The 26,380-nt window shown below is 38.1% G+C and overlaps 1 protein-coding gene and 2 non-coding genes across 3 annotated transcripts; 1 reads left to right on the top strand and 2 right to left on the bottom strand.

The window, feature by feature from the left end:
• Positions 1–8,440: 8,440 nt before the first annotated feature.
• On the top strand, positions 8,441–8,512 carry Trnaw-cca (transfer RNA tryptophan (anticodon CCA)). The gene has a single exon. It is a non-coding gene; the product is annotated as a tRNA-Trp (tRNA).
• A 286-nt stretch (positions 8,513–8,798) lies between these two features.
• Trnaa-ugc (transfer RNA alanine (anticodon UGC)) lies at positions 8,799–8,870 on the bottom strand. Its single transcript has one exon. It is a non-coding gene; the product is annotated as a tRNA-Ala (tRNA).
• A 1,183-nt stretch (positions 8,871–10,053) lies between these two features.
• LOC134798406 (general odorant-binding protein 1-like) lies at positions 10,054–11,978 on the bottom strand. Its single transcript, XM_063770823.1, has 3 exons — positions 11,833–11,978; positions 10,963–11,143; positions 10,054–10,284 (listed from the first exon to the last, which is right to left on the bottom strand). Exons 1-3 carry the CDS (start codon positions 11,953–11,955, stop codon positions 10,097–10,099), a joined length of 492 nt encoding a protein of 163 aa, XP_063626893.1. The 5' UTR covers positions 11,956–11,978; the 3' UTR covers positions 10,054–10,096.
• Positions 11,979–26,380: the final 14,402 nt, after the last annotated feature.

Genomic DNA, 26,380 nt, shown 5'->3' on the forward strand with positions numbered 1-26,380 from the left:
ATTGAAAGGGTTCGCCGGAGAGGCAACACGTCGAACGTGGTTCGCGGTAGGCATCGGTGTGATAATGATAACCACGTAAAAGTTCAAAGTAACTGTCGTTGACCTCTTTAACGATTGAAACGAATGATTGAACTTTATTTTGTCAAATCATCAAAACAAGCGGTAAAAAACCGGCGAAGTGTGAGTCGGACTCGCGTTTTAAGGGTTCCGTACACCACGTTTCACTTAAACCATTTCGATAAGTTCGCCTTTGTACTAATGACGAATGTTATTTTTCCTGTTTTGTTTTGATTTTTGTACAATAAAGTGTTTTACTACTACTACTACTACTACCATTTCGGCTGTGTCCCTAAAACAACCTAACCGCATTTTTGTTCTTAGGCCCGGCTCACGCTTGACAGTATAGTTCTAATATATTTCCTGACAGGTAAAGACCTATTTTGTGTATTTTTTTTTCAAAATTTTAGACCCAGTAGTTTCGGAGATAAAGGGTGAATGGTAATTTTTTTGCCTATTTTCTTGAATAACTTGTAAACTGTTTATTCTATTTTTTTTGATGCACTCAATAAGCCCTTTTATAAATTTGATATATGACACATTATAGTTTGCAAACTATAACTTTGTTTTTTAAATTTCTCAGTTACCCCCAAAAAGTGGCCCTATGTTTAAAATTTGCTTGTTGACGTTACATATCCGTCTTTGGGTCACCGATTTACATATGTGTGCCAAATTTCAACTTAATTGGTCCAGTAGTTGCGGAGCAAAGAGGCTGTGACAGGCGGACAGACGGGCGGACGGACAGACGGGCGGACGGACAGACGCACGAGCACGAGTGATCCTATAAGGGTTCCGCTTTTCCTTTTGAGGTACGGAACCCTAAACGACACATTTAAGTACATTGGCTCGCAAAATCTACTATGAAATTGTGTAGGTACGGTTGGTACGGGTGCTAGATAGGGTTGCCAGATCGAAAGGCGCTATTATCGGGAAACAATAGAAATTTATCGGGATTTTGGGACATAAGTCGGGAAAAAAAAACATTCAAATTAAAGTAATTGTATTAAAAACAACGATATTTTACATTATTGGCACTACATCAGCTCGCTCGCTCGACGACAGTTCGGAGCTTGAAATTATTGTTTTAAAACGTGAAGCTGTTTTTCGGGACACTTTACACTTTGTCGGGAATCGGGAACACATGCTAAAAATCGGGAAAATCCCGCCAAATCCCGACCATCTGGCAACCCTAGTGCTAGATGAGATTGGTGGGATCATGGTATAATAATATACTCCGCCTGGTACTCCATTCCGAGATTCGCGTATGACCTAACTGACACGCGCCTACGTCATCATGCTGTTTACAGGTTCTCAAACTTTGAAATGTGGGAGAATTTTAACCAACGGTGAAAATTATTTTAACGGCATTAATTTTAAGTTATTAATGTAGAAACATAGTAAAATAAAACAAATCTAATGTATTAAATTAAACTTTATTTATCTATACAAGACAAACGTTTAAAAAACTAATTCACAGTTACACATTAATTACCAAGCTTACGACGTGAAAAGTTTGGAAAACACTGCGACTGCTGACACTGAGCGAGAAGGAAATAACAATTAACACGCGTTCGACAAGGATGACGGTCAGGGCATGAAGTTATCTAGATCCGAATTGTCAAATGTGCACAGCGCTATCCTGTGTTGCCAGTAGTATAAACAGAATTACCCGAAAGTCTGAAATTTCTTTCGTGAATCGGAAGATATTGCTAACGAGTAATTAAAAATGACGTGTTATTGTAAAATTTAAGCTAAAATACATATAAATGAAAATTATAAAATTATAAAGAAATATTTTAACTTATTAACCATAAGTATAGTGTACCCATGTAACATGTTATGTTGAAATAAAGTGGCAATGTTATTGTGACGTAGGCCCGTGTCACTCTGGGAATGGAAGACCATGTTTTATTAGACCATGGGTGGGATGGTGCAAGTGGCCCTAAATGGCATAACAATCTCGGAGCGTGACTGTACAAGTGTACAATGTAGCTTTGACCCCTTGAACAGCTATTAAAATTGATGATTTGAAATCTGGATAACTTTAATTTGATAAATCATCAAAACAAATGCGTCAGCGCGGGATAACCCGATGATGTGTGAGGACGCGGACGGTCACCGCCGCGGACATCATAATCGAACAGTACAAACACCTGCAATAATATGTTACTCTTCGAAGGCCCCAAAAATATGTGACACGCTCTTATGGCTATACAAATAAGATCGTGTCAGATACTTTTGCGGGCTTCGTTGTGTAACTGTACGCCAGCGATTTCCGTTATGGAGACAAATAAAGTAGGTATATAATAACTAATAACACTATACACAATCGTTCGCCTTAAGGCCCCGTAGGTTCGTTCGTGTTCTTATATCTCACTCTTACTGAGCGTAAGGGTGAGCGAGATCTCGTCATCGGGATAACCCGTAGGGTTTTAAGACTTGACTTATATCGACCGGGATATGGACCGTCATTACCTTTTGTATTCTTTTCGAACTCCCGATATTTCGACGCAGTTACATGCATCTTGTTCACGAATCACGAGTACAATACAAAATAGTGTGTGTATAGAGTACACTACAATAAACAATACAAGAGGTAATCACGGTCCATATCCCGGTCGATATAAGTCTAGTGAAACTAACCGTAAATCATTCAAAACTGATATTATCTACGCCTTGTTTAATGGTTAGTTGAACCCTGAGCGTAGTGAGGGATTGAAGTGCTTCACACAAGTCACTGTCGTTTGCCAATGCCAAGTTGGTGTAGAGTAGCTTAGAACTTAGAAGGCATCTACCAATGTTTCTGCAGTTTCTACTAAGTAAGTATAAACACAATAATGTACATTAATGTAGGGAAAACCTGCCCCATTACACGTGCGGGTATTGCCTCATCACTCCGACTAATGTCTGTCATCGAAAGGGTTATCAGTACATATTGACAACAATATTAAGATAAATTTAAAAGTGGAAAAATTACTGTCTTGGGCGAGACTTGAACTCACGGCCTCTGGATCGATACTCCAGCGCTCTGCCATCTGAGCCACCAAGACCTCATCCATAGCCAGCAAATCTTTCCACCATATTATAGGTCAAGGGGACCTTAGCGACATCTACTACCACACCACCACATCCACATCCACATCATCATCATTATCTACATCCACTTTTAAATTTATTCTAAGCTTAATTGCATCGTTCGCAGACGTTTCTGCTTGTTAAAAGATTAAAATTCATATTAAGATACTTACAAATACATAGTTTTGCATCTCTTCACGACAAAAGAGTGCGGTTTACGGCAAATGATGATGATGGAATTTCCTTTTGCATAATTGCTTCTTTTGACTCGATTTAGGAATAGTCAATCGAATATATATATTGATTTGTTAATTTATAGTATGTACCTATGTAAGTATGTACCTATATATTATCAGCTTTATATGTGTATTTGTATAAGTTATATGTTTTATCGTTTACATACGAGTAGGTAATTGGATTTGTGTTTCATAATATTTCATCTCGATATTTACAATCCTGCACTAACCACAACTTCCTGTTTGATCCAATGGTTGACTGGTAGAGAATGCCTTAAGGCATTAAGTCCGCCATTTGTACAATTTTATAACGTGCAATAAAGTTTAAATAAAATAAATAAAAAGTGCTCAAGATCCGATTCAGATTTAACAAACATGTTAAATTTCGAACTGAGGGCCTACCGCGAACTACGTTCGACGTGTTGCCTCCTTGTCACACTTACGTACGGATTTACAAGTGCGACAGAGAGGCAACACGTCGAATGTGGTTCGCGGTAGGCCCTCTGGTTTCGATATGACATTGACCGAGGGGGAAGGTTACGCGTAAAACGATGTAAGCAATTACGAGTATACGGCATGGGTAGTGTCAGGTAGTGTTATATAAGCGTACATTTACACAGAAAATATACTTATCCTAAAAGTAGTTCTTTAAGGTAAATCAGAGTGAACTGCGCAAGCGTCGATGCGGGCGGGACTTTCCAAGCCGCAAACGCATCGCGATCCGCGACTATCGCGAGGACGCTCAAAATGGCCTCCTACAAACGTCACTGATAATCGCATGCCATTTCCGATACATAAGGCATTTGATAGATCGGTTGAATTCATTGCTCCTACTTATTCGGCAATTATCTAAAATCCCATGCCCTTTATTGCACCGCTACGTGACCCTTTAAAAAAAATACTTTGCTACTTAATAGTTTGTATAAAGAAATAATGGGCGAATTTTATACTCTGTCAAGCCATTTCCGTCAGTAGAAAAGCGGCAAATTTAAAAAATGTAGGCGCAAAGGGTAATCGTCCCATAGAAAATTTGAATCTCGCACCTTTTCCTACTGACAAACTTGTTTGACCGGCTATATTTATATTTTTATATATTCATAATACATTGGTAATTATGCACAAATCTTCACTATATTCGTCCCTGATTGCGTAAAATAACAGTTGACAGGATAATGTCCTTGGTTATAAGGGCGTTGTTCCTTGACCGTGTACATTATAGGCGGCAGTAGGTGATGCTCATATTCGTGTTCCTTCAGCTGCGCAGGAGTTAGCGGCCGCCAGTATCCCGGGTGAGGGTATGTGAAGATTGAACGCAGTACGTTCACATTGGGATCTGAGATGGTGGAGATGCTGGGACGCAGTACGTTCACATTGGGATCTGAGATGGCGGAGATGCGGGGACGCAGTACGTTCACATTGGGATCTGAGATGGCGGAGATGCGGGGACGCAGTACGTTCACATTGGGATCTGAGATGGCGGAGATGCGGGGACGCAGTACGTTCACATTGGGATCTGAGATGGCGGAGATGCGGGGACGCAGTACGTTCACATTGGGACCTGAGATGGCGGAGATGCGGGGACGCAGTACGTTCACATTGGGATCTGAGATGGCGGAGATGCGGGGACGCAGTACGTTCACATTGGGATCTGAGATGGCGGAGATGCGGGGACGCAGTACGTTCACATTGGGATCTGAGATGGTGGAGATGCGGGGACGCAGTACGTTCACATTGGGATCTGAGATGGTGGAGATGCGGGGACGCAGTACGTTCACATTGGGATCTGAGATGGTAGAGATGCTGGGACGCAGTACGTTCACATTGGGATCTGAGATGGTGCAGATGCTGGGACGCAGTACGTTCACATTGGGATCTGAGATGGTGCAGATGCTGGGACGCAGTACGTTCACATTGGAATCTGAGATGGCGGAGATGCGGGGACGCAGTACGTTCACATTGGGATCTGAGATGGCGGAGATACTGGGACGCAGTACGTTCACATTGGGATCTGAGATGGTGGAGATGCTGGGACGCAGTACGTTCACATTGGGATCTGAGATGGTGGAGATGCTGGGACGCAGTACGTTCCCATTGGGATCTGAGATGGCGGAGATGCGGGGACGCAGTACGTTCACATTGGGATCTGAGATGGCGGAGATACGGGGACGCAGTACGTTCACATTGGGATCTGAGATGGCGGAGATGCTGGGACGCAGTACGTTCACATTGGGATCTGAGATGGCGGAGATGCGGGGACGCAATACGTTCACATTGGGATCTGAGATGGCGGAGATGCGGGGACGCAGTACGTTCACATTGGGATCTGAGATGGTGCAGATGCTGGGACGCAGTACGTTCATATTGGGATCTGAGATGGTGCAGATGCTGGGACGCAGTACGTTCACATTGGGATCTGAGATGGTGCAGATGCTGGGACGCAGTACGTTCACATTGGGATTATCTTGGTTTTTAGCCAATGAGGCTAAAGGCACAGGCGTTGCGGTAGATATGGCTAGAAGCAGTAGATATATGAAGAGCTCCATTTTCGATTGAAGATGCCGAAAAATTAGTTTTAATTTTTGAATGTCACACTTCTTTCCGTAAAATGACTGTTTTTTTATATAGTTTTACAATATTTTATTTTATATAATTTTACAGTATTTTTTACATTATTTTATATAACTTTTCACAAATACGCAGTTTTAGTTCAGTCGGTATGCTAAGTGCTTCGGTTTTCACTGTGCTACTAAATAGTAACAATTTTTTTTTCCATAAAGAAATAATAACTGAATTTGAATGACACATCTTTAATATTTTTACATGATTTTGTAATTTATTTTATGTATTAATTTATTATAACAACTCTGTTTTGCTCACCGTAGCGAATTACATAATAAACGTGAACACTGAAGTTCAGACGACATGCATGTTTCAATCACTGCTATTTGTATTTTTTATAGATTTTGGTATAAATGAATCTTGTAGTCAGTCAGAGCCCCTACAGTAAATTTGTATTGGATTTAGAACAGCGCGCCAAGCGGGAAGTTTTGGAAACTCAAAATGACACTTAACGCAAACGCGTACGTCACGGCACGCTATCGAATGAAATTTACACTACTTACTATATACTCACCAATATCCATATTTTCTTTAAGTAAATAAACAAACGGCTTGCGTCACTACGAGCATTAATGACCATTCAAGTAGGTAGTCGTAACATCTGTTTTATGACCAGGAATTTACAACGTACAACTACAATAAGGTAAACAAAATACTTGGAAAACATATCCTATTCTGTTGAGTAAAACGCCCATTTATACGTACTTAATATTATTTCTTAGTATGTTATCTTCGGTGTATTTATTTTACCGCCAAATTTTGTTATACAGATAATTCATAGAATCGAATCGCACATTTTTGTTACAATTAATTCTGTTTCTTCGATTATTCATTTCAAAGAAACATATTTTGTAACTTGATTATTCAAATTCAGAATATTTATTCAAAGATTTTAAAATAAAATAAAAGACTGACTGTAGAATTGTTATTCATTGAATATTATTTGTGCGACACTACAATTCACAGAATATTAATTTCAACAATTATTATTTTACTAAATTACATTTCACATACTCGTAGTATTAATTGAAATTGCTAAAAAATGAGTTAAGGTTACTTTAGAGCTGCTACCCCTAAGAAAACGCACCGTTGCTGGAAAAGTGGGTAAGGTTAGGTTAGAACTGCGACCCCCAAGAAAACGAACTGTTGCGAGAAAAGTGGGTTAGGTTAAGTTACAACTGCGACCCCCAAGAAAATGAACTGTTGCCAGAAAAGTGGGTTAGGTTAGGTTAGAACTGAGACCCCCTAAGAAAACGGACTGTTGCCAAAAAAGTGGGTTAGGTTAGAACGGCAACCCCTAAAAACGAATTCCTTCCAGAGAAGCAGATTGCGTTAAATTAACGACTCGATAAATGTAATTCGACTAAATGACTACTATTCTGTATATTAAATTTTGGTGAACCGTATTTATAAGAAGTGAGTTTTCTACAGATCGATGATTCTGTGAAATGAAATTACATGAACAAATTGTTCTTGAAACAAAACTAATGTTTTAAATTTTTGGTGAAACATAACTAATCCGAACTAAAATTATTTGAAGTAAATATTCTATGTACTTAAAGATTATTTTGCTATTTTAAAATACTTGAAAAATTTTCTGTAAAACAAAAATCTGCAGAAAAATTGCCGGCAAAATAAAGGTAAATATATATGTATTAGGTATTAGGATGTAGGTAATTATGTAAAAATAAAGCATATTAAACCAATTTTTTACATTAATTAAGAATAATACGTAATATGTAATTCGTTAAATAATTACATACTACTATTTAAATGTGCATTAGTTTTAAGTGTAAATTGTATGTTTTCCCTTGGTTAAGTCAAAAAGAATAGATAGTATAGAGGGGTCCTGTCATTGTCAATTTTGTAGTCACGGTACATTTACTGCCATCTATCGACACACGATTAAAACTTAAAATAAAATTGAAAATGTATAAAATAATCAAAATATGTTTACGGATAAATGATTCTTAATTTTTATTGTTCCATACTGACCCATGTTCTTTCACTGATATGTGTTAAAATTGTTAAATACCAAACGGTGTCGTTAACGCCATCTAGCCGAGAATAGGCCAAATACATCTATTCGAGAATGACTTTTCCTTGGCCGTCCGAAGCACGTTTTTTTCTTAGACTTTATTTATCTTATATGGAGTTATATATATCTCTGGTTAAGTTATATTTTTGGATTTGTCACGCCCTAGAAGTGTCCATGCTGTATTCTAAGATAATGTTATTCTTATAATATACTTACCTTGTAATACCATAGTTGGCATTCAATAAATGAAAATGTGGTTAAAATTTAGGAAGTTGTGTTGAAAAAAAAAACAATATGATAATGATAAAATAGTAAATGTGAATTTGCCTAAATTGCCTAACTTACCAAATCTCCACTAGGGGCGTTAGTGTACAACTCTTGTGAACGGATAACTAAATTCAACTTCGAACGCAACGACTCCGTGGCGCAACGGTAGCGCGTCTGACTCCAGATCAGAAGGTTGCGTGTTCAAATCACGTCGGGGTCAAAGAATTATTTTTTACTTTTTAATTTTCTGTTCTTTTTATAATTTTATTGTTTATAGTTATTTTTAATATTATTCTATTATTTCTGTATTCTGATTATTTATTTTGCAGGCAGTCGTTTCGATAATTTTTATTCATAGTTTTTATTTTAAAATTTATTAATTTGTAGTTTCTACAATAAGGCGATAAATAAATGTAAATAAATAATGTTGCTGAAGTCTAATTTGATTATGCAAATTAAATATGGACATAATTTATAAAAGAAAAATATGTACAAGAAACAAAAGTTGGAGATGCCGGGGATCGAACCCGGGGCCTTTCACATGCAAAGCGAACGCTCTACCACTGAGCTACATCCCCTACGAAATCAGCTCACGAAATTGATGGTTGAACTCAGATAATGTCTTCATCTTAGAATAAAAATCCTTATTGTCAGAAATTTATCAAAATTTAAAAAAACTGTATCTAAGAAAGAATAAAAACTAATCTTGAATAAATATAAAAATAATTAGTTATTTATAATTTTGCCTTAAGTGATACAACAATTACTTTGCACATTTTTGTACTTAATACATATTTCATCATTATTAATTATTTTATTGATTTTGATGTTTGGAAGGTATCGTTTAATATTTATTTTGAAAAAAAAAATCGGGCATAAAAATCTACAAGTACTTAATTAAATTCCAAATAAAGTAATTGGAGGTACCTATACTTACATAAAAATAAACAAAAAGTTATAAAACATATGATAAGGCCCCGCGATAATTAAAAAAACATTATTCGTAAAACGGTAGAATGAAACAACAATGAACATTAATATAAATACTTTTAATTTTATCTATCTCTCAATAGATAACTTACATCTAACATTTACCAAGTCATAGCCGTGTCATTGCGCAGAAAAATACGCTTTATAGTTTAAATATTAACGATAATAAAACTAATAAAATATTATAATAGTATTGCGCACATGCTTAATACTATTTAAAATACCATTATAACTAGTAGCATTGCCTCTTGCAAAATACATTTTATAAGAAATTAATACCTAAAACAGTAGAGGTATATTTGTTTGATCATTCTCCATTAGGCTAAGCATTGTCGTGAATAAAAACCTTCGCTATCGCTTTTCCTTTAAATAAATTTATGTTTGATTAGTTGATTACTATCTTTCTTTTATTTAACAAAATTTAACGCCAGAAAATGATTTCGTTTATGTTAATTTTAATTTTGTCATAATTTAAACCGAAAACCAAAAAAATCAAGTGGCTATTCAGATTCGGTCGACGAATAGAGTCAGTCCATGAAAAGTCTGCAGCGGATTTGATAGCCCACGCAGTGCACGTGTTATTTTAAACGTCAAACTTCTATGAAAGTATGATGTATAAATGACACTTGCACTGCGTGGGCTATCAAATCCGCTGCAGCTTTTCTTGGTCTTACTCTATCAAAAATCTAAACTCATCATAATTGAATACAATCATTCTGACAAAGTTAAAACTTGACAGTTGTATTTCATGAGTAACTCTCGCGGTAACCGAAGACAATATTACTTTCCTCTGATCCTCTCATGTTCAAAAAACTTAAGCTTCGGACTCCATGATAAACTCAGCCATCATCATCTCCATAGAGGGCGCTATGCCTCGTTCCTGGCAGCTGCTCTTGAAGCACTCGGCGATGCGCAGGATTCGCCAGCAGTGGTCGTCCATGTCGTCAAACTTCTGCTCGCAGGAGTGGATCAGGGCTACCATTTGTTTGGATAACACCTCACCTGTCGATAGATTAGATTAGATTCATTCATTCATCGTTGAAAATGTACCTACATTAAATTTTACATGTCAAAATAAAATGCTTTCACAAAAATATCGTCGCAACACAATAACTAAGAATCGAAATGAATAAAGAATGATAATCTAAAAATAAAATAATGTCCATTCAATTTTTAAATAAATAAAATAAAACAGTAAAAAATGGTATGTACATACAATTAAATTGCGTCTTCCAGGGTTAGCCAACTACCTCTGAGTTTACCGTTAACACAGCAGGGGTAAATTGTACACTCCGGGTTTAACCGATTAACTCAGAGTTAGTGGCTAACCCTGGATCGCGCAAGTGGCCCTAAGAAATCTAGTAGTATAGTAAATGAAAAATGTCTTATTGTTGATTTATCAAGCGCGGACTACGAGTGTTCCTTCCATTTTAACAAGCTTTTATTTAACTAAGCTTATAATAAATTTACATGTGGAAAAATTACTGTCTTGGGTGAGACTTGAACTCACGGCCTCTGAACTGACTTGAAGTCTCACCCAAGACAGTATTTTATCGACTTTTAAATTTATTCTAAGCTTTCTGCTTGTTCAAAAATTTTCTAAATTATTCTAAACGGCGAAGCCATACACATTTCTTCAGCTTTAAGCTATGCTCAAAAGACGCCAATGTCCGGTCTTACCGTTAGGGAAAGACTTGATGAATTTGTCCGTGTTCTCATGATGCATCCTCTCTCCGTCGGTGAGCAGGTTGAAGTGCCTCGACATGCACTGGATGGCGCAGCCCAGCTCGCGGTGCTCGAACTTGAAGTCATCGCGCCAGAAGTGGAAGAATTCCTCCATTTTTTCTTCTGTCAGGCCGGACTGTGAACAAAATAGTGTATAAAAATCCACTACCTACCAAATCAAAATCGTATCTTATAAAGGAAAAAATATTATTAGTGTATTACCTAAATATCATCTTCAAATTTATTTTCGTAAGATTATCATAACCTGGCCGGAATTTACTAGAACCATCCAAAAGCGACAGTCCGTCAAACGCAAAGCCTAGAACCCTTCGAAAAGCGAGGAGTGACGATACAGAACCCTGATAATGATCCACCCAATAATAACGAAGGATCGTTATCATTGTTTGGGTCTCCTGGGAGCCTAGCCAAGAAGACAATCGATGATAGAAAACTAATCGAAACAAACTCAAATAATATATGGAAATAGTGACCTGCAGCAGTATCATGGTCGCATTTTTATCACCTGTCATGTCATGCGTCACTGTCGCACTTAAGTACATACTTGTTAGAACGTGACAGGCATGGTAACAAATGATAATTAAAGAGCCGGCCATCTTAGCCCTTAACTTTTCGTAGCAACTGACATCGTGATAATTTTTTCTTTTCTCGTGGCGTTTATCAATGTCGCCATCATATAATACCGGAGCGAACAAGGCGGTCACAAATATCTAAACACACCTCTAGGTATTGTCAAGGCGTTAGAGTCGTGTTCGGATATTTTTGAGCACCTCGGCCGCTCCGAGACATCTGATGGCGATGACTTACACTCTCTCTGCACTGCTTGAGCGCCTCCCCGAAGCCAAGGGTGACGTCCTTCATCACCTCGACGGTGGCGTGCGCGAGCGCAACCGCCGCCAGCGACAGCACCAGCCGGGCTATGTGCGACATGATTGGTTGTGAGGTTTTTGCGGAGATCATTGAATATATACGTATTCTAGCGGGTGGAGTAGGTTGGCCAAAAAGTAAAAAAGAAAAGATGAGACAAAATTTTCTTACTTTTCCCCTTGCATCATTTTTAAGTCTATGTTTGTCCGTATGGTTGAATGGAAAAGAAGGACATTATGCATTAAATCCGTCATTTCTACCTTATTATGTATTTTGTACAATAAAGCTAAAATAAACAATTACAAGAGCAGCAAATTTTAATATCTCTGATATAATAAGCACAATTTTTCATACAACAAGAATTATTCTCTAAGCCGGTCCATCTAAGCTAATTAATTTTGCACCGACTTGAACAGAACACAGTGTCAAAAAAGTTCGACCAAGTGCAAGTCGGACTCTCGCACGAAGGGTTCCGTACCATTACGCAAAAAACGGCAAAAAATCACGTTTGTGGTATGGGAGCCCTACTTAAATATTTATTTTATTTTGTTTGTAGTATTTGTTGTTATAGCGGCAACAGCAACACATCATCTGTCAAAATGTCAATTGTCTAGCTATAGCGGTTCATGAGATACAGTCTGGTGACAGACAGACGGACGGCCAGACGGACAGACGGACAAACGGACAGCGGAGTCTTAGTAATAGCACAGTATAATAAAGAGTACTAACGTACAGTATGGACACTCCCTGCCTCCCGTTGAAAGTGCCGCCCACCCGCTCTCGGTTACCTCTCAGTTACCGGCTGGCAAGGACGCGACGACGCGGTGCGCAGAGCGGAGGCCACGTAAAATATTAAACAAATTTACAAATCTTTTTGCAATGGGCGTGAGTTGTGCTGTGTACGGTTGTTTAAGCTCTACAAACGACAAATCTAAAAGAAAGTTCTACAGATTCCCATTGGATGAATCAAGGCAAGTACATACCCAGTTATTTTTAAAGTGTTTTATGTTTTAGTAGAATACCAACTTACAATAGGTACTTATGTTTAGTATTTCTTTTACCCTATCTGTTTTAGACCTAAACCTATCAGATCACACTGAAAACATCACAATATCTATATGAACAAAAAATCATGTTTTCAACTTACGTAATATTTTGGTGGCCTGAATTTCCTTACAAAAATTTTGTTACTTACTTCGTTTATACTGATTCAAAATAGGAAACTATTGTATAAATCGAGCTTAGATACCCACCTTACAACATAATACGATTCTTATTTCTTCCTAATTCGCGCAATGAGTTTTGAGTCATTGAGGTCATCGAACTTGACAACAAAATGGCGGGAACCCTAGCCCGTCTTATCTCACTCACACAAGCATGGTACGCGTTCACCCACACGAGCTTAGACTGTGTGCGTAGGAACGCGTTTGTTTCATACATTTGACCGCCAGTGTCCGCGGGGTGTGGTAATAGGGTCCCGTTTTTGGCGTTTTTACCCTTTGGGTACGGAACCCTAAAAAGTCATAGGTACTTTGATATAAATTTGAACTGCCTATGACATTGGCACACTTTCTCATTGCAAATGCCATAATACAGATTTATCTTAGTCCGATTCTATCCTTGCTGCTTTGTGGTCACCCAACTACGACCCAATGCAACCATAATGTGTGCTATTACCTGTGCTCACAAGGGGCGGTCTTAAAAGTGTGTTTAACAAAGTGCTAAACACATGCTAAGCGCAATATCAAAGTAGAGAGGCGACATGTTTTTTGATTAAAAATTATTTTATTTAGGTACTACTTAAATGAGCAAAAGAATTAACAAAGTATCAATTATAACCTTCCAACAGTTCCAATTACAACAACATTTTTTAGGTAAAGCAATTATTTTTAGGGTTTCGTACCCAAAGGGTAAAAAACCCTATTACTAAAACTCCACTGTCCGTATGTCTGTCCATCTGTCTGTCACCATTAGGTATCTCATGAATCGTGGTAGCTAGACAGTTGAAATTTTCACAGATGATGTATTTCTGTTGCCGCTATAACAACAAATACTAAAAACAGAATAAAATAAATATTTAACTGGGCTCCCATACAACACGCGTGATCTTTGGCCGTTTTTTGCGTAATAATACGGAACCCTTCGCGCGCGAGTTCGACTCGCACTTGTCCGGTTTTTCTATTTCTATTCTAGTTGGTGCAAAGTTAATTAGCTTAGATCGACTCTATCTAGGTATGGATATGTTACATAGACTACACGTGACAAAAAAAATGCCCGTTTAAGAATGTAAATATATAATTATGTATGTATGTATGTACAGTAAGTAATGACCAGGTTGCCTCAGTATCTACAGTAATGAAAGGATGTGCTTTTCAAGGCTTATGTCAGGTGCATGGGTGCATCATTATTTTTTCCATGATTTTGCATTTTTCATTGAATAAACAAGTGTGCCAGTTGCATTTATGCAAGGTTTTTTATGCTAACATTCAATAGGGTATTATATTTATTTATTTAAACTTTATTGCACAAAGTATATACAAAAATGTACAAATGGCGGACTTAATGCCAAATGGCATTCTCTACCAGTCAACCATAGGGCCAAACAGACATCTACAATTGGTGCAGAGAGAGAAATATACCTATTCAGTGAATATAAAAAAAAGCAAACTATACATATAAACTACATAAATAAATAAAATATATATAAACTACTACATATTTATACAATACATACTATAAATATAATAATGATGGATATTATTCGAACTCTTGTTTTAGCAAATGCTTACGCAACAACCGCTTAAAAGAAAACTTACTTGGAGCTTGTTTAATATTTAGAGGGAGTGAATTCCAAAGACGACTAGCCTGGACGGCGAAAGAATTAGTCATAAAACCAGTACGGTGAGAAGGTATGGTCAGTTTGAGAACGCGGGAGGTACGCAGCTCACATCCTGGACGAGGAGTATCGAAGACGAATTTACTTTTGAGATATCCAGGAGCAGAGGCTCAAACAGGATCGAAAATAGGATACAAAGGATCCGAAAGGACCTACGACGACGGATGGAGAGCCAGTTGAGCTGCCGGCGGTAAAAGGAGACATGATCGTATTTACGAAGTCCAAATATAAATCTAATACAGTTATTGGGTAGACGGTCTAGTTTATTGAGTGATTCCTGAGTGGCATTAGTAGTACACACATCCCCGTAATCAATTATTGGTAACACTAAGGACTGCACTAACATTTTTTCGTGCTTACAGGCAGAAAGTTTTTAAATTTATATAGAGTTCTAAGTGTACCTGTGACCTTCCGACTTGTCTCCGAGAGCTGACCAGACCAGGAAAGGTTGGAATCTAAAACTAATCCGAGATTCTTAACCCGACTGCTCACCGGAATTACAGTATCCTCAAAAAGGATCGGAGCAACAGGTACTGTACTCAACCTAGACATTTGCCACTGGCTACCTAAAATTATGGCTTGGCATTTAGCTGGATTTACACAAATGCCAAAGCTAGCAGACCACTCGGCGATGTAATCCAAGTCAGCATTTATTGATGAGATAGCCGTGTTTATATCTTCCACGTCAACTAAGGTATTATCAAAAAGGTATTATACTGTATTTAAAATAAATTATTATACACCATGCATGAAATAAAGCACCAGATAATTATTAGAAAAACACAAATAGGAGTTATTTTTAAACACAAGTTCTATTTAATAAATCGGATAGAAATATAAAAAGTAGGTGAGTTGACCGTGACGTCACGATTTAATGTTTCATATAAATTCCATATTAGCAAATCGTTTTGACAGTTCAAAAAAAATAACTGATTTGACTAGTAGGAAAATAATTAACTCAGCTCTCCTCTCAATAAATAATAACATATTCGTACCTATTTAAACTCTGTTAATATTATGTAAACAATTAAAATAATTATTAATATACATTTTTACTTAAACATGTGATTAGTTACCTAGTTTCAACTTCAACATCGCGAATTTCTTTATCGAAACAAAAAGGTAGATCCGGCTATTACATTTTTGGTTGTTTAATCACTTTTAATAATCAACTACTTGAATGGCGGTAATATTACTGTACAATAATATATTATGGTTATTTGGGTAATAATAACGAAGATAACGACTAAAAGTGCCTGATGAAATAAAATAGCTCTATCTCTTTAAAGACATTATATGCATACATGTCAAGTAGGTGCTAAATGAACACCAAAGCTTGACTTAGCATATCTATTAAAACAAATCGATTCCCTACCGTTTGGGATATGGTAATAGGTAATCAACTGGGAGTTAAATGATTACCGAAGCTTAACATAGCCTTATAACTTCTTCTTTGTTACTGGCCATATATTGTAATAAAACAAACGCATTAGTGGTTCAACTGGTTTTCCATTGAATATACAAATCAAACCAGATTACATTATTTGCGTATTGCGTATGCATACATATTAAAATAAGTCGATTGATTCACTTGGGATATAATATTTTAAAAAAGAACAATGTTTTGAGTAGATTTAATATACTGTTTGAATTACCTACAGTGTTTTTGTTTTCTACACTGCTCTCTTTTTCATCTTATCGATCGTCGCGGCTGCATGCTAATTTAAGTATTTTAGGTACCTACATCGGTTTTCCGGTTTTAGACTTTTTGTTATTAACTTCGGACAATCTTCGGCAATCGGCATCCTTTGTAAGATCATTACCAGGGTGCCTAGCCAAGGTGACAATCGCTTGCGCTACGACAACGAAACGCTTTGTATCTCTCTATTACTTTTTCATATTTGTGCTGCATTGACAGTTGCGTTTCGTTCGCTACGGAGCGTAAACGATTGGCATGTTGGCTACGCACCGTGATTGGCATGTAACAGTAGGAGAATTAAATATACGAGTAAATCACAATTTCCTGTTAAACCAGTTTCGATGATCGGCTCTTTATCCCTGCCCTTAATTAAGTGTAATTCTATAATTACCCCAAATTATAGCCTTGGTCTTGTACAGTTGATTTTTTTAATGAAGAGTAATTTAAAGGTTTTCTGAAATTGGTTGATTTAAGGAAATGGTATTAATCGTTTTTTGCACATCAGTATTACTTACCAGCGGGCCGCCAACCAAATTATATTTCTCTTTCTTTTTACCAAATCATGTTAAATGATTTTGCTATCGTTTGAGACAAAATGTGTCTATGGACAAAAATCTGGGATTGAACATTTTAATACAGATACGGACGGGTCGCATTTTATACATCTATCTAAGTAGAGCTAGCTGCAAAAGTGCAAAGGTTGGGTACCTTTCATTCATCAAGGTGGGAACTTCATATATAAAGTAGGTATGAACTTTTGCAGCTGTGTGTATCTGTGTACCTCGACAGCATTACTGTTGCGTGCATTACTGCTGCAGTAATACTGGTGTTGTTTTAATCCGAACGCTACCTTCATTCAAACTCCTGAATTGCTGAATTGCTGGCGCATCGAATACGACGCGTAACGGGATAATGTTTAATTGTTTATCAACTAAGTGATGGTTTCCGATGGTTAGTGTGAGAGTGGGACCGATCGATATAATCGATTTTTTTGATGTTATTCATAAACGTTTGTCAAATCGTTGATAACCGTTTGTCCCTATCCGTCATTTTGACATTTCAATTTGTTAGAAAGAGACTTAAGTTAACAAAGTAGGTACCTAAGAAGTTGCATTGCACCCGTTTAGTTTAGAAGCTGAACTCCGGAGGAGGGTTTAAAACTATTTGTATACCAATTTCATTGTTTATGCCTACCTGAAACTCTTGCATTTTGCTCTCGGTAGGTGACATTTGGTAGCATATAATACTTACTTACCTACTCATTTTGAGAACAAATAAATAACAAATAAACCTGCTAGTTAATCTCTACTTATGCTACAGTTAATCCTCATATAATCAGCCGGTCGTGCGCCGGCGCATGGGAACGCGCGCTGCACGCAAACGCCATCTCTTAGTAAGTAGTAGTTAAATTGTAGTTACTTTATGCCTATGCAATTTTTGAAGTCGACAAAACATCTACTGATTCTAGCGCAACATAAAAAGTATAGGATGCCTTGGTTGGTCAGGTCACGCAAAATAGGCGTCAGTTGTCGAAAATCGGACATTTCGGAGAATCGCCCCAACTACAATACAATAGTAAGATCCCGGCAGATCGTTCTTTAAGGTGTTATCCACTACGTATAGTCTGTATCTTTCTTTAGGTATTTAAATAAAAGTAAACAAATATTTGTACATTTTCAGGTAGTTATAACATTTATTGATTAACCAACCAAATACAAAACCGCCTGGATCTGTCACTGAACGACCTGACTTTAACCTACATTACATTATTTGATCATGTAATGTTTCCATCTACCCTCAGCTGGCTTAAGGAGCCATTTAAGGGTAGATTTTGTTTACTTTTAATTAAATACCTAAAGATACATGTAGTCTGTGTCGGTTAAGCCCTTGTAAACGTGCAAAGTTCATAAACGGTACAATTAGAGTGATTGCATTAGCCTGATTGTATGACGGATGAATTACGGAACGTCGGTCACGATTTATAGACGTTTATACAAGTCAGGCAAGAGTGAAGGAAAGCTAGGGCAACACTGTAAGCTCTGTTTGAATATTTTAGATGCTGAAATGACAGTTCCATTGGCCATTATACTCAATCATTTTGCCCCAATTTTGTACAAAAATCATCGATCTTTGATGTATCTCAAACTTAGTCAGGAGTTAGTTAGTTCCTGGCCTGGCTTCTGATTATCTCAAAAATACATAGATTTTTTTAATGATTATACCAGAATGAATGTACAGAAATATAGGTACCAATTTTACTCGGAACTCAATTCAGTAATCGTATACTTCTCAAATCCTAACCTATACTATCCTGCATTCAACGAAGTTATTCTACTAAGAACCAAGAGTTCCCAGTGTGCTTAAGTGAACTTTTAAAAGACCTTTTTATTTGAGACTGTTGAGAGTGCCGGCTCAGTAGCCTAACCCCCTGTCTATTTCTTTTGTTTTTTTTTAATTACCTATAACTATGTCAATTTAACCTTTTCCCACATTAATCGACTCCTTATGCGAAGCTAAACGTAAAACCATTAAGGACGACTCAGGACTCATGCTAGAACGGTCTGGGCCCAGGCCGGGGCGCCTGACACTTCTGTTTCTATGACAGGTGTCGGTGATCACGTGACGCTTTCTATAGAAAACTGAAGCCTCAGACGCCCAGGCCCGGGCCGGGCTTTATACTACTGCTGAATTGAATTCTGAATACAACAGGTATATTTCTGTACTTCATTAAAAACATCTGTAGCTAGTACATCAACAATACATTTAACAAGCAATCTTATAAACATTATAATTAGCAAGTACATGGTAGGTAGTTCTCGGTCGGCCATATTTAACTCATGGGTAATTTTCGCGTGGAACAAGTTCACACGGGTCAGGTGGGAGATGTATGGACTGTATGGTTAGCTGATGGTATCAAGGGAAATTAGATTATTACGTGCTGGTATGTGTTTATTAGTGCCTACATATTCAGCTATAAGCGTAGCGGTAACTAAGAAGTACGAGTTTCAAAACGGTCATGGGTTCGAATTTCAACAACAAGTTGCTTGGAAATTATGTAACTACCTACATTGTTACGAAATATCAGGAAAACGGATTTAAGAGGGAAGTATAGCACGTACTCGTCCATACAAAAAGAGAAAATGTTTTTCCACTTTTAAATATTTTCCATTCAACCAAACCGAAAGATCCAAAGGTGTTTCAATCTTATTATACATATGAACTCGTCTGGTACCTTGAGTACCTTCCTACCTGAACCAAACTACAGGGCGCAAACTTGAGCATAATCACGGGTCCGAGATTAAGAGTGGTTCGCGAGTTGTGCAATTAGCCTGCATCCTGCGCGGGCGCGGCGCCTTATGGGTCGGCAAGCGCAATACAATTATATTACTTAGGTTCTTTCGAAAATTACCCATTTTGCAGGAGTTTTGTATGTGGCTCTGGCATTACGAAGAGTTAAATCTAATTATTATACAAAGTGGCTAAAAAATAAATACATTCCTGTTGCCAGGGAGGTTTTGGGATTATACTGAGCAACTTTTACTATGGGACCAACCCTGAAATCGCGAAAAAAAATTTGTCGGTTTCATACATTTTGGCTGGTCCATTTTCTATGAGAGGGTAATTTTTTTTGGCAATTTCGGGGTTGGTTTCGTAGTAAATGTTGCTCAGTATAATCCCAAAACCTCCCTGGCAACGGGAATGCAGTTATTTTTTTGCCACCGTGTATATGTATTAAGGACTAGCGACCCGCCCCGGTTTCGCACGGGTTAGCAAATTATACACCTAGACCTCCTCAAGAGTCACTCTATTTATAGTTGAAAACCGCATGAAAACCCGTTCAGTCGTTTTTGAGTTTATCGCGAACAAACACACAAACAGACAGACGCGACGGGGGACTTTGTTTTATAAGGTGTAGTGATGCAGTGTGTTCAGCCAGCAGTGTTTAAAAAAATCGTAATTACCGCTTTTTAGATCCTAATATATACTGTTGCCAAGAAAAATGAATTACAATCTTGAGACCTTTATCTACTAACTTCATTCATTCGCAACCTGATAGGTCTAAAACACACTATTCAAAATTTATAACTATCATTGCACAAAAGTTATCAAACATCAAAATTGCTCCTAAAAATTATTAGTGACCCTTCCTAAGGATTTCCAATTTAACGCGCTCTAAAAGCGGCCTGAGCGAACGCATCGCGCTGTGTAGGCGCAACTCACCTGCCAGGGCTGTCCCTTATTATAGTGCGATATATATATAAGAAAAAGAAAAGGAAATAACCTATAGTTCGTTTTTTTTTAGTATTAGAAAGAACTTGAAAGAAGGTAAGCGATTTTGACATGTCTTTTAATTGAAAAACGCCTTTTAAAAATCAAAAACTATTACTTATGAAAGCAGAAGAATATAAATGATTGTATTAGATTCATAATTGTTACATATTTGCCATAACTTATTTTTAAAATGTGTTTTTCATTAAAAGACACATCAAGATTGTTTACCTTATTTCTAATGCTAAAAAAAACGAACTATAGTGGATTTCTAGAGTTAGACGAAGATAAGTCTGCAGCGATTATGATATTTTTTTTTTTATGAGATAGGAGGCAAACGAGCAGACGGATCACCTATTGGTAAGCGATTACCGCCGCCCATGGACACCCGCAACACCAGAAGGGTTGCAAGCGCGTTGCCGGCCTTTAAGATGGGAGTACGCTCTTTTCTTGAAGGTTTGTAGGTCGTATCGGTCCGGAAATACCGCTGGCGACAGTTCATTCCACAGTTTGGCTGTGCGAGGCAGGAAGTTTCTGGAGAAACGCACAGTTGAGGACTGCCAACTGATAGCCCAAACTGTGCAAGTATTATTTTAAATGTCAAACTTCTATGAAATTATGACTCATGAATGACGTATAAATAACACTTGCACTACCTGGGCTGTAAAAATCGTTGTAGAGTTATCTAGGACTGAGTCTAAGTACAAATCTCATCATCTAGACTTACATACTTACAATACAATCCAACTGTCGCGCGAGTGAACAACAAGTGAGTCTAAACCGTAAAATTATTCAATGTTAGTATGTCTCACAACAGTTTAAATTCGATTAATACAATCCAATACAGATACTCTTTATCGCACACCACATTCAAGTAGAGGTAAACAACAGGCGGTCTTATAGCTAAAAAGCGATCTCTTCCAGACAACCTATACTCCTTAGACCACTAAGAACCTTAGACCATTAAGAAAACACTTTTTAGTGTCAAGAGAATGCCATCATGATGTCTAAAGGCCTGCACAAACCGGCGGAGCGCAGCGCAGATCACTTTACAATGATCAATGTATTTTCTTCCCTATTTCAATTACCTTCAGGTATAAATTTAAATGCTTTGAGACCGACCTCGGAGCATCAAGGAGGATTGTTACTCCGCGGCATCGAGGAGCACGTTAGAGGATACCGCGGCGGTAGGCGCCGGCATACCGCGGCATCCCCCGGCATGCGCCGAGGCCTCCCGAGTGCGCCGGAGTAGCGCCGGGACGACGGGGGAGAACTCGTGCACACTAGTCACTAATCCCTTGTGATGAGTACACACGACGGCATGCCGCGGCATGCCCCGGCCTGCGCCGAAGTGCTCCCTGGTGCGCCGGCCGCCAGCGCTCGGGCTGGCGGGCGCTCGCGATATCGCGGGGGATTTTACCTCGCCGGTGTGCGCTGCGCGGCGTAAGTCCTCCTCGGTGATCTGCGCTGCGCTCCGCTGGTTTGCGCTGGCCTTAACGTTAACTTGGCACAATTACGGCCCAATTCGAATAATTCTTATAAGATGTCACAGCGATACGATACCGATTTTGGTTGAAGAAATGTCACTTTAATTGTATAGCTGTGACGTCTTAATAATATGACCATTGTTCGATTTGGGCCGTTAATTTCCTAAGAAAGTCTTAAGGCTGTACACAATGGGCCAGCGTGGGCCAGTCTGGGGGACTTATGCGTTAGAGGGAGCAAGTTGTATTGCTATCTCATTCTACCGCATGGCTGCTCCCCTTGGACTGGCCGGCGCTGGCCCATTGTGTACAGGGGCCTTTATAAGTTCTTCTGTGGCAGCCCTGTGACCTTGCGCCTGCGCTCATATCTCTCCGCCTCCGCCAATTAAGCCTGCGCCTAACCCGACACACGACGTATTGCCCGCTGAAACTTTAACGGATTGGTATATTATTTAATACTATAAACAACATATGTATTATTAAATAAAAGATAACTTAAACTGTTGATTAGTAAGCATGATTTTTTTATTAAGGGTACCAAAGTTTTTTTTCATTTCAAACATATATAGACAGAAAGAATCGTACTATCTTTGTCTTACACTAGTACTTCCATCCAAGAGAAAAGGATGAGTTTTTTTGTTCTTATTTACTGACAAATTTGGTTTGACCAACTATAGTTTAGCCATGCGTCACTTTCGCACTTACATATTTGTTAGTACGTGACAGGCATGGTGACAAATGATAAAGAGCCGATCATCTTAGCCCTACAGCATGATAATATCTTTTTTTATAGCTGCTGGACAAAAGTCGCACATAATTTCGTCTTTGTAGGTATCATTTTGGTAATCAATGTATAATCAAAATGGCATTAAAAGTCTTACCATTTAAAACTTTAAGGCATGTCGGCAGAAACGAGAGGCCATTTACTAGCGAGCACACCGTCAAGATATCTTCGTAATTAACTTAAACAGCTATAATGTGCACAAAGAGCGATAAGCTACAATGTTATACTAAAGCAGTAACACAACTACACACACTTTTCACATCGGGGAAAAATTGTGTTTGGGTGGCTGCCATTCCTCAAACAACCAACGGAGCGACAGCTTACGTTCACGAGGTTTTATGATACATCGTTCGCAATTATCACGTTAGTCGCACTTTATCACGATTGTCACAATTTTTACAATTTGTTTGTCAGGGTTACTGACTATTTGTTACATTTATTTGTGCAATTGTGATTGCGAATACGAATTAGTTGATTTAGTTTAGAGGCACGATTTTTCTGTAACGGGTTTGTTTTACCGAAGCGATAATTCTTAGATTTGAATTTTAACTCTTTCAGTACTACGGTAAATACGTACAATGGTGCTATAATTATTTTACCGGCGGTTTCCTTTTTACAATTAATGTTATAATACCTAACTTTTCTGTTCCTTAAAAACATCATAGAAGGAAAAATAGAGGGAAAGAGAAGAAGAGGAAGACCGAGAATAAATTATTTCAACCAAATAAAAGAAAAGGTTCAGTTCGTGTCATACCAGAAGGTTAAGGAGTTGGCAGATGACCGGAAGAGTTGAAGATTGTTCCACCGACAAGAGCTCTTTAATATAAAAAAGAAGAAGAAATTATTATAACTGGGGCGAAGGGGGCATATTAGGAACAAGTATCGATCTATAGTTATACTGTCAGAGGCCATCTTGGGGTCGTTGGCGTATAGGTACTCGTAGTTGAAGCAACGTTAGATTGAGATTGGACAGTCTCTAGTTCGTTACATATTGTTGGCTTGTAGATGTAGATGTAGATGTAGTGTAGGGACGCCCGGCCGAAAGCAGGCGGGCTGTCGATCGCGTGTCGCGTTCATTCAGCCCTGTTGCCTGGAGTTAGAGCTGCAGGTTACTGTCCCGGCGGCATTCCCATACTATTCTCCTCAAATCTTCTTGTTTTCCTGCAGAACAGAAGGACATCTTTGAGCTCAACGTCCTTTAGTTCGCTATAAAGTTGGCTTACTGCTCACCAGTTTCTGTGTACAAGCGAAGTTCTTGTGCGGTCGGCGGAGTCACTAATGGAAATGGCTTCGATTAATTTGCGCCGATCTAAAGATACGGTTAGAGGCTTTAAAGGTCAAGCGAGGAATGCAAATGGGGCAGATTCTACCTGCTTACTTTTCAAGGTAGAATTTAGGGTAAAGTCTGCAAAGTAAGATTATTTGGAATTCCAATTTGCAGACCTTAAGATTTTTTCTTATACCACACGCCGATGGCGAACAAGCATACCTACAGTCAGTAATTCTAATTATAAGCGGTCACCGTAGCCTATAAAATCCTTCAAGTTCCAAAGAATTCCTACATGGACTTTGCGGAGCTTTTAAAACCGCACAGTGCGTACCTAATCCTGGCCTTGATCTATCTCCATACCAAATTTCGTCTAAAGGGTTTAGCGTTTTAAGTGTGAAGAGGTAACAGAAACAGACAGATTAAAGTACTTTTACGGTTATAATATTGTACGGTCGGCTCCCCAACTTAAGTACCCAAGTTGCCATACTAATTGTAAACAACAGTGGATTCTTATGTTAGGGAACCGATAGGGAATAGAAGGATAGTAGGGATTAAAATTTACACACTAATAATCATTATGCCCCCAAGACTTATTATTTATTTATTTATTATGAGCCTGTTGTGTCCCACTGCTGGGCAAAGGCCTCCCCCCTCTTCTTCCACTCGTCCCGGTTTTGAGCTACATCTGGCCAGTCTCTCAAAAAGGAGTCCAAGTTATCCCGCCATCGCCGACGAGGTCTGCCGGATCCCCGGTGTGATTACTTATTACTTATTATTAAAAGATCTTTTATACCTCCTATATGTGTTCATTAGCCTATTCCAGTCCATATAAATGGTCCTTCAAAACCTCCGTTAATGCAATCCCTCTACCCTTATCTTGTAGTCGCGGTCAGATACCGGAGAGTACTACATGGAATGACTCTCAATTTTTTACTCTGTGGATCGCCAGTCGATTAGGTAAGGAGATAAATAAATGACGAGACGGCCATGCTCACTGGGGTAGTTAGACCAGTCAAAGGAGATGTCTGTTCGGAAAACTACGGCTGAGAAATTATTTTGTTAAACATATTTATTTATTTTATTTAGCCTTTTATTTCCTTAATAATATAAGTTGCATTAAAGAGTAGGTACATACCTATTAAACGTATAGGGATTATCAAAGATCTCTCAGCGAGTGAAGGCCTCGTCCATTTTTAGTGTTCCGTACAAAACTTTGTTCACGGAACACTTATTCTCCATGTAGTTCTATTGTTTGCCGTGGTCATCCAGTTATTGCCTGTTATTTTCTTTATTTCGTCTTCTACAGGTTTCCCTTGGTGTGTTCTGCCAGGCGGTCGTTTCCAAGTCTTGACGTAAACATATGTATGATTAAAATAATAAATAGGCGTATAGAGTAGCAAGTTTAGTAAAAGCATTTTTTAATTTGTCTAATATCTTGTAATATACCTACTGTCGTCAAAAGTTAACTACATTTTCCTCTATTAAATAATGATAAATTGTCTCAGAACCTTAAAGCATTTAGTAACTGGACACGTGATGGCTGTCATTTTCTGTACGAAATAGTCTGCGATTTTAGCGGGGGAGGGGACGTGTAGAAATGTATTGCTATTCTACATGATTTGTACGTAACGTACAAATAGCCATGTCAGTCCATACAAAAGTTTGCACAATTGTGCAAGTTTTTCGGCAGAGGGGTAAGCTCTTAAAGGCGACTCCAGTTATTAAATGCTCTAAGCTCAGAACGCTATTGATTAGGGTAAACAAATAGATACGAATGCTTATTAGATGCATCTGCGTGGCAACTAACTTGCATAAGTTGCATATAACGTAGATTAATGCTAATGCTGCTGACATTATGAAATATAAATGGATAGGCTTCCTAGCCTCTGTACTTAAGCTATTAGTTAGATATGATAGTCAATTCACAAATTGAAAGATAATCAAAATATTTTGCAAGTCTTCTAGCAAGAGTTAGTTATAAACGACTATAAAAATCACATTTTTTACCAAAATGTTAGTTATTTTAACTTATTTAAAGTAGGTACCCTACTGATGTGCTGGCTGGAATGGGCGTCTGGTTTCCAAC

The sequence above is a fragment of the Cydia splendana genome, chromosome 16, assembly GCF_910591565.1.
Source record: "Cydia splendana chromosome 16, ilCydSple1.2, whole genome shotgun sequence".
Lineage (NCBI taxonomy): Eukaryota > Metazoa > Arthropoda > Insecta > Lepidoptera > Tortricidae > Cydia > Cydia splendana.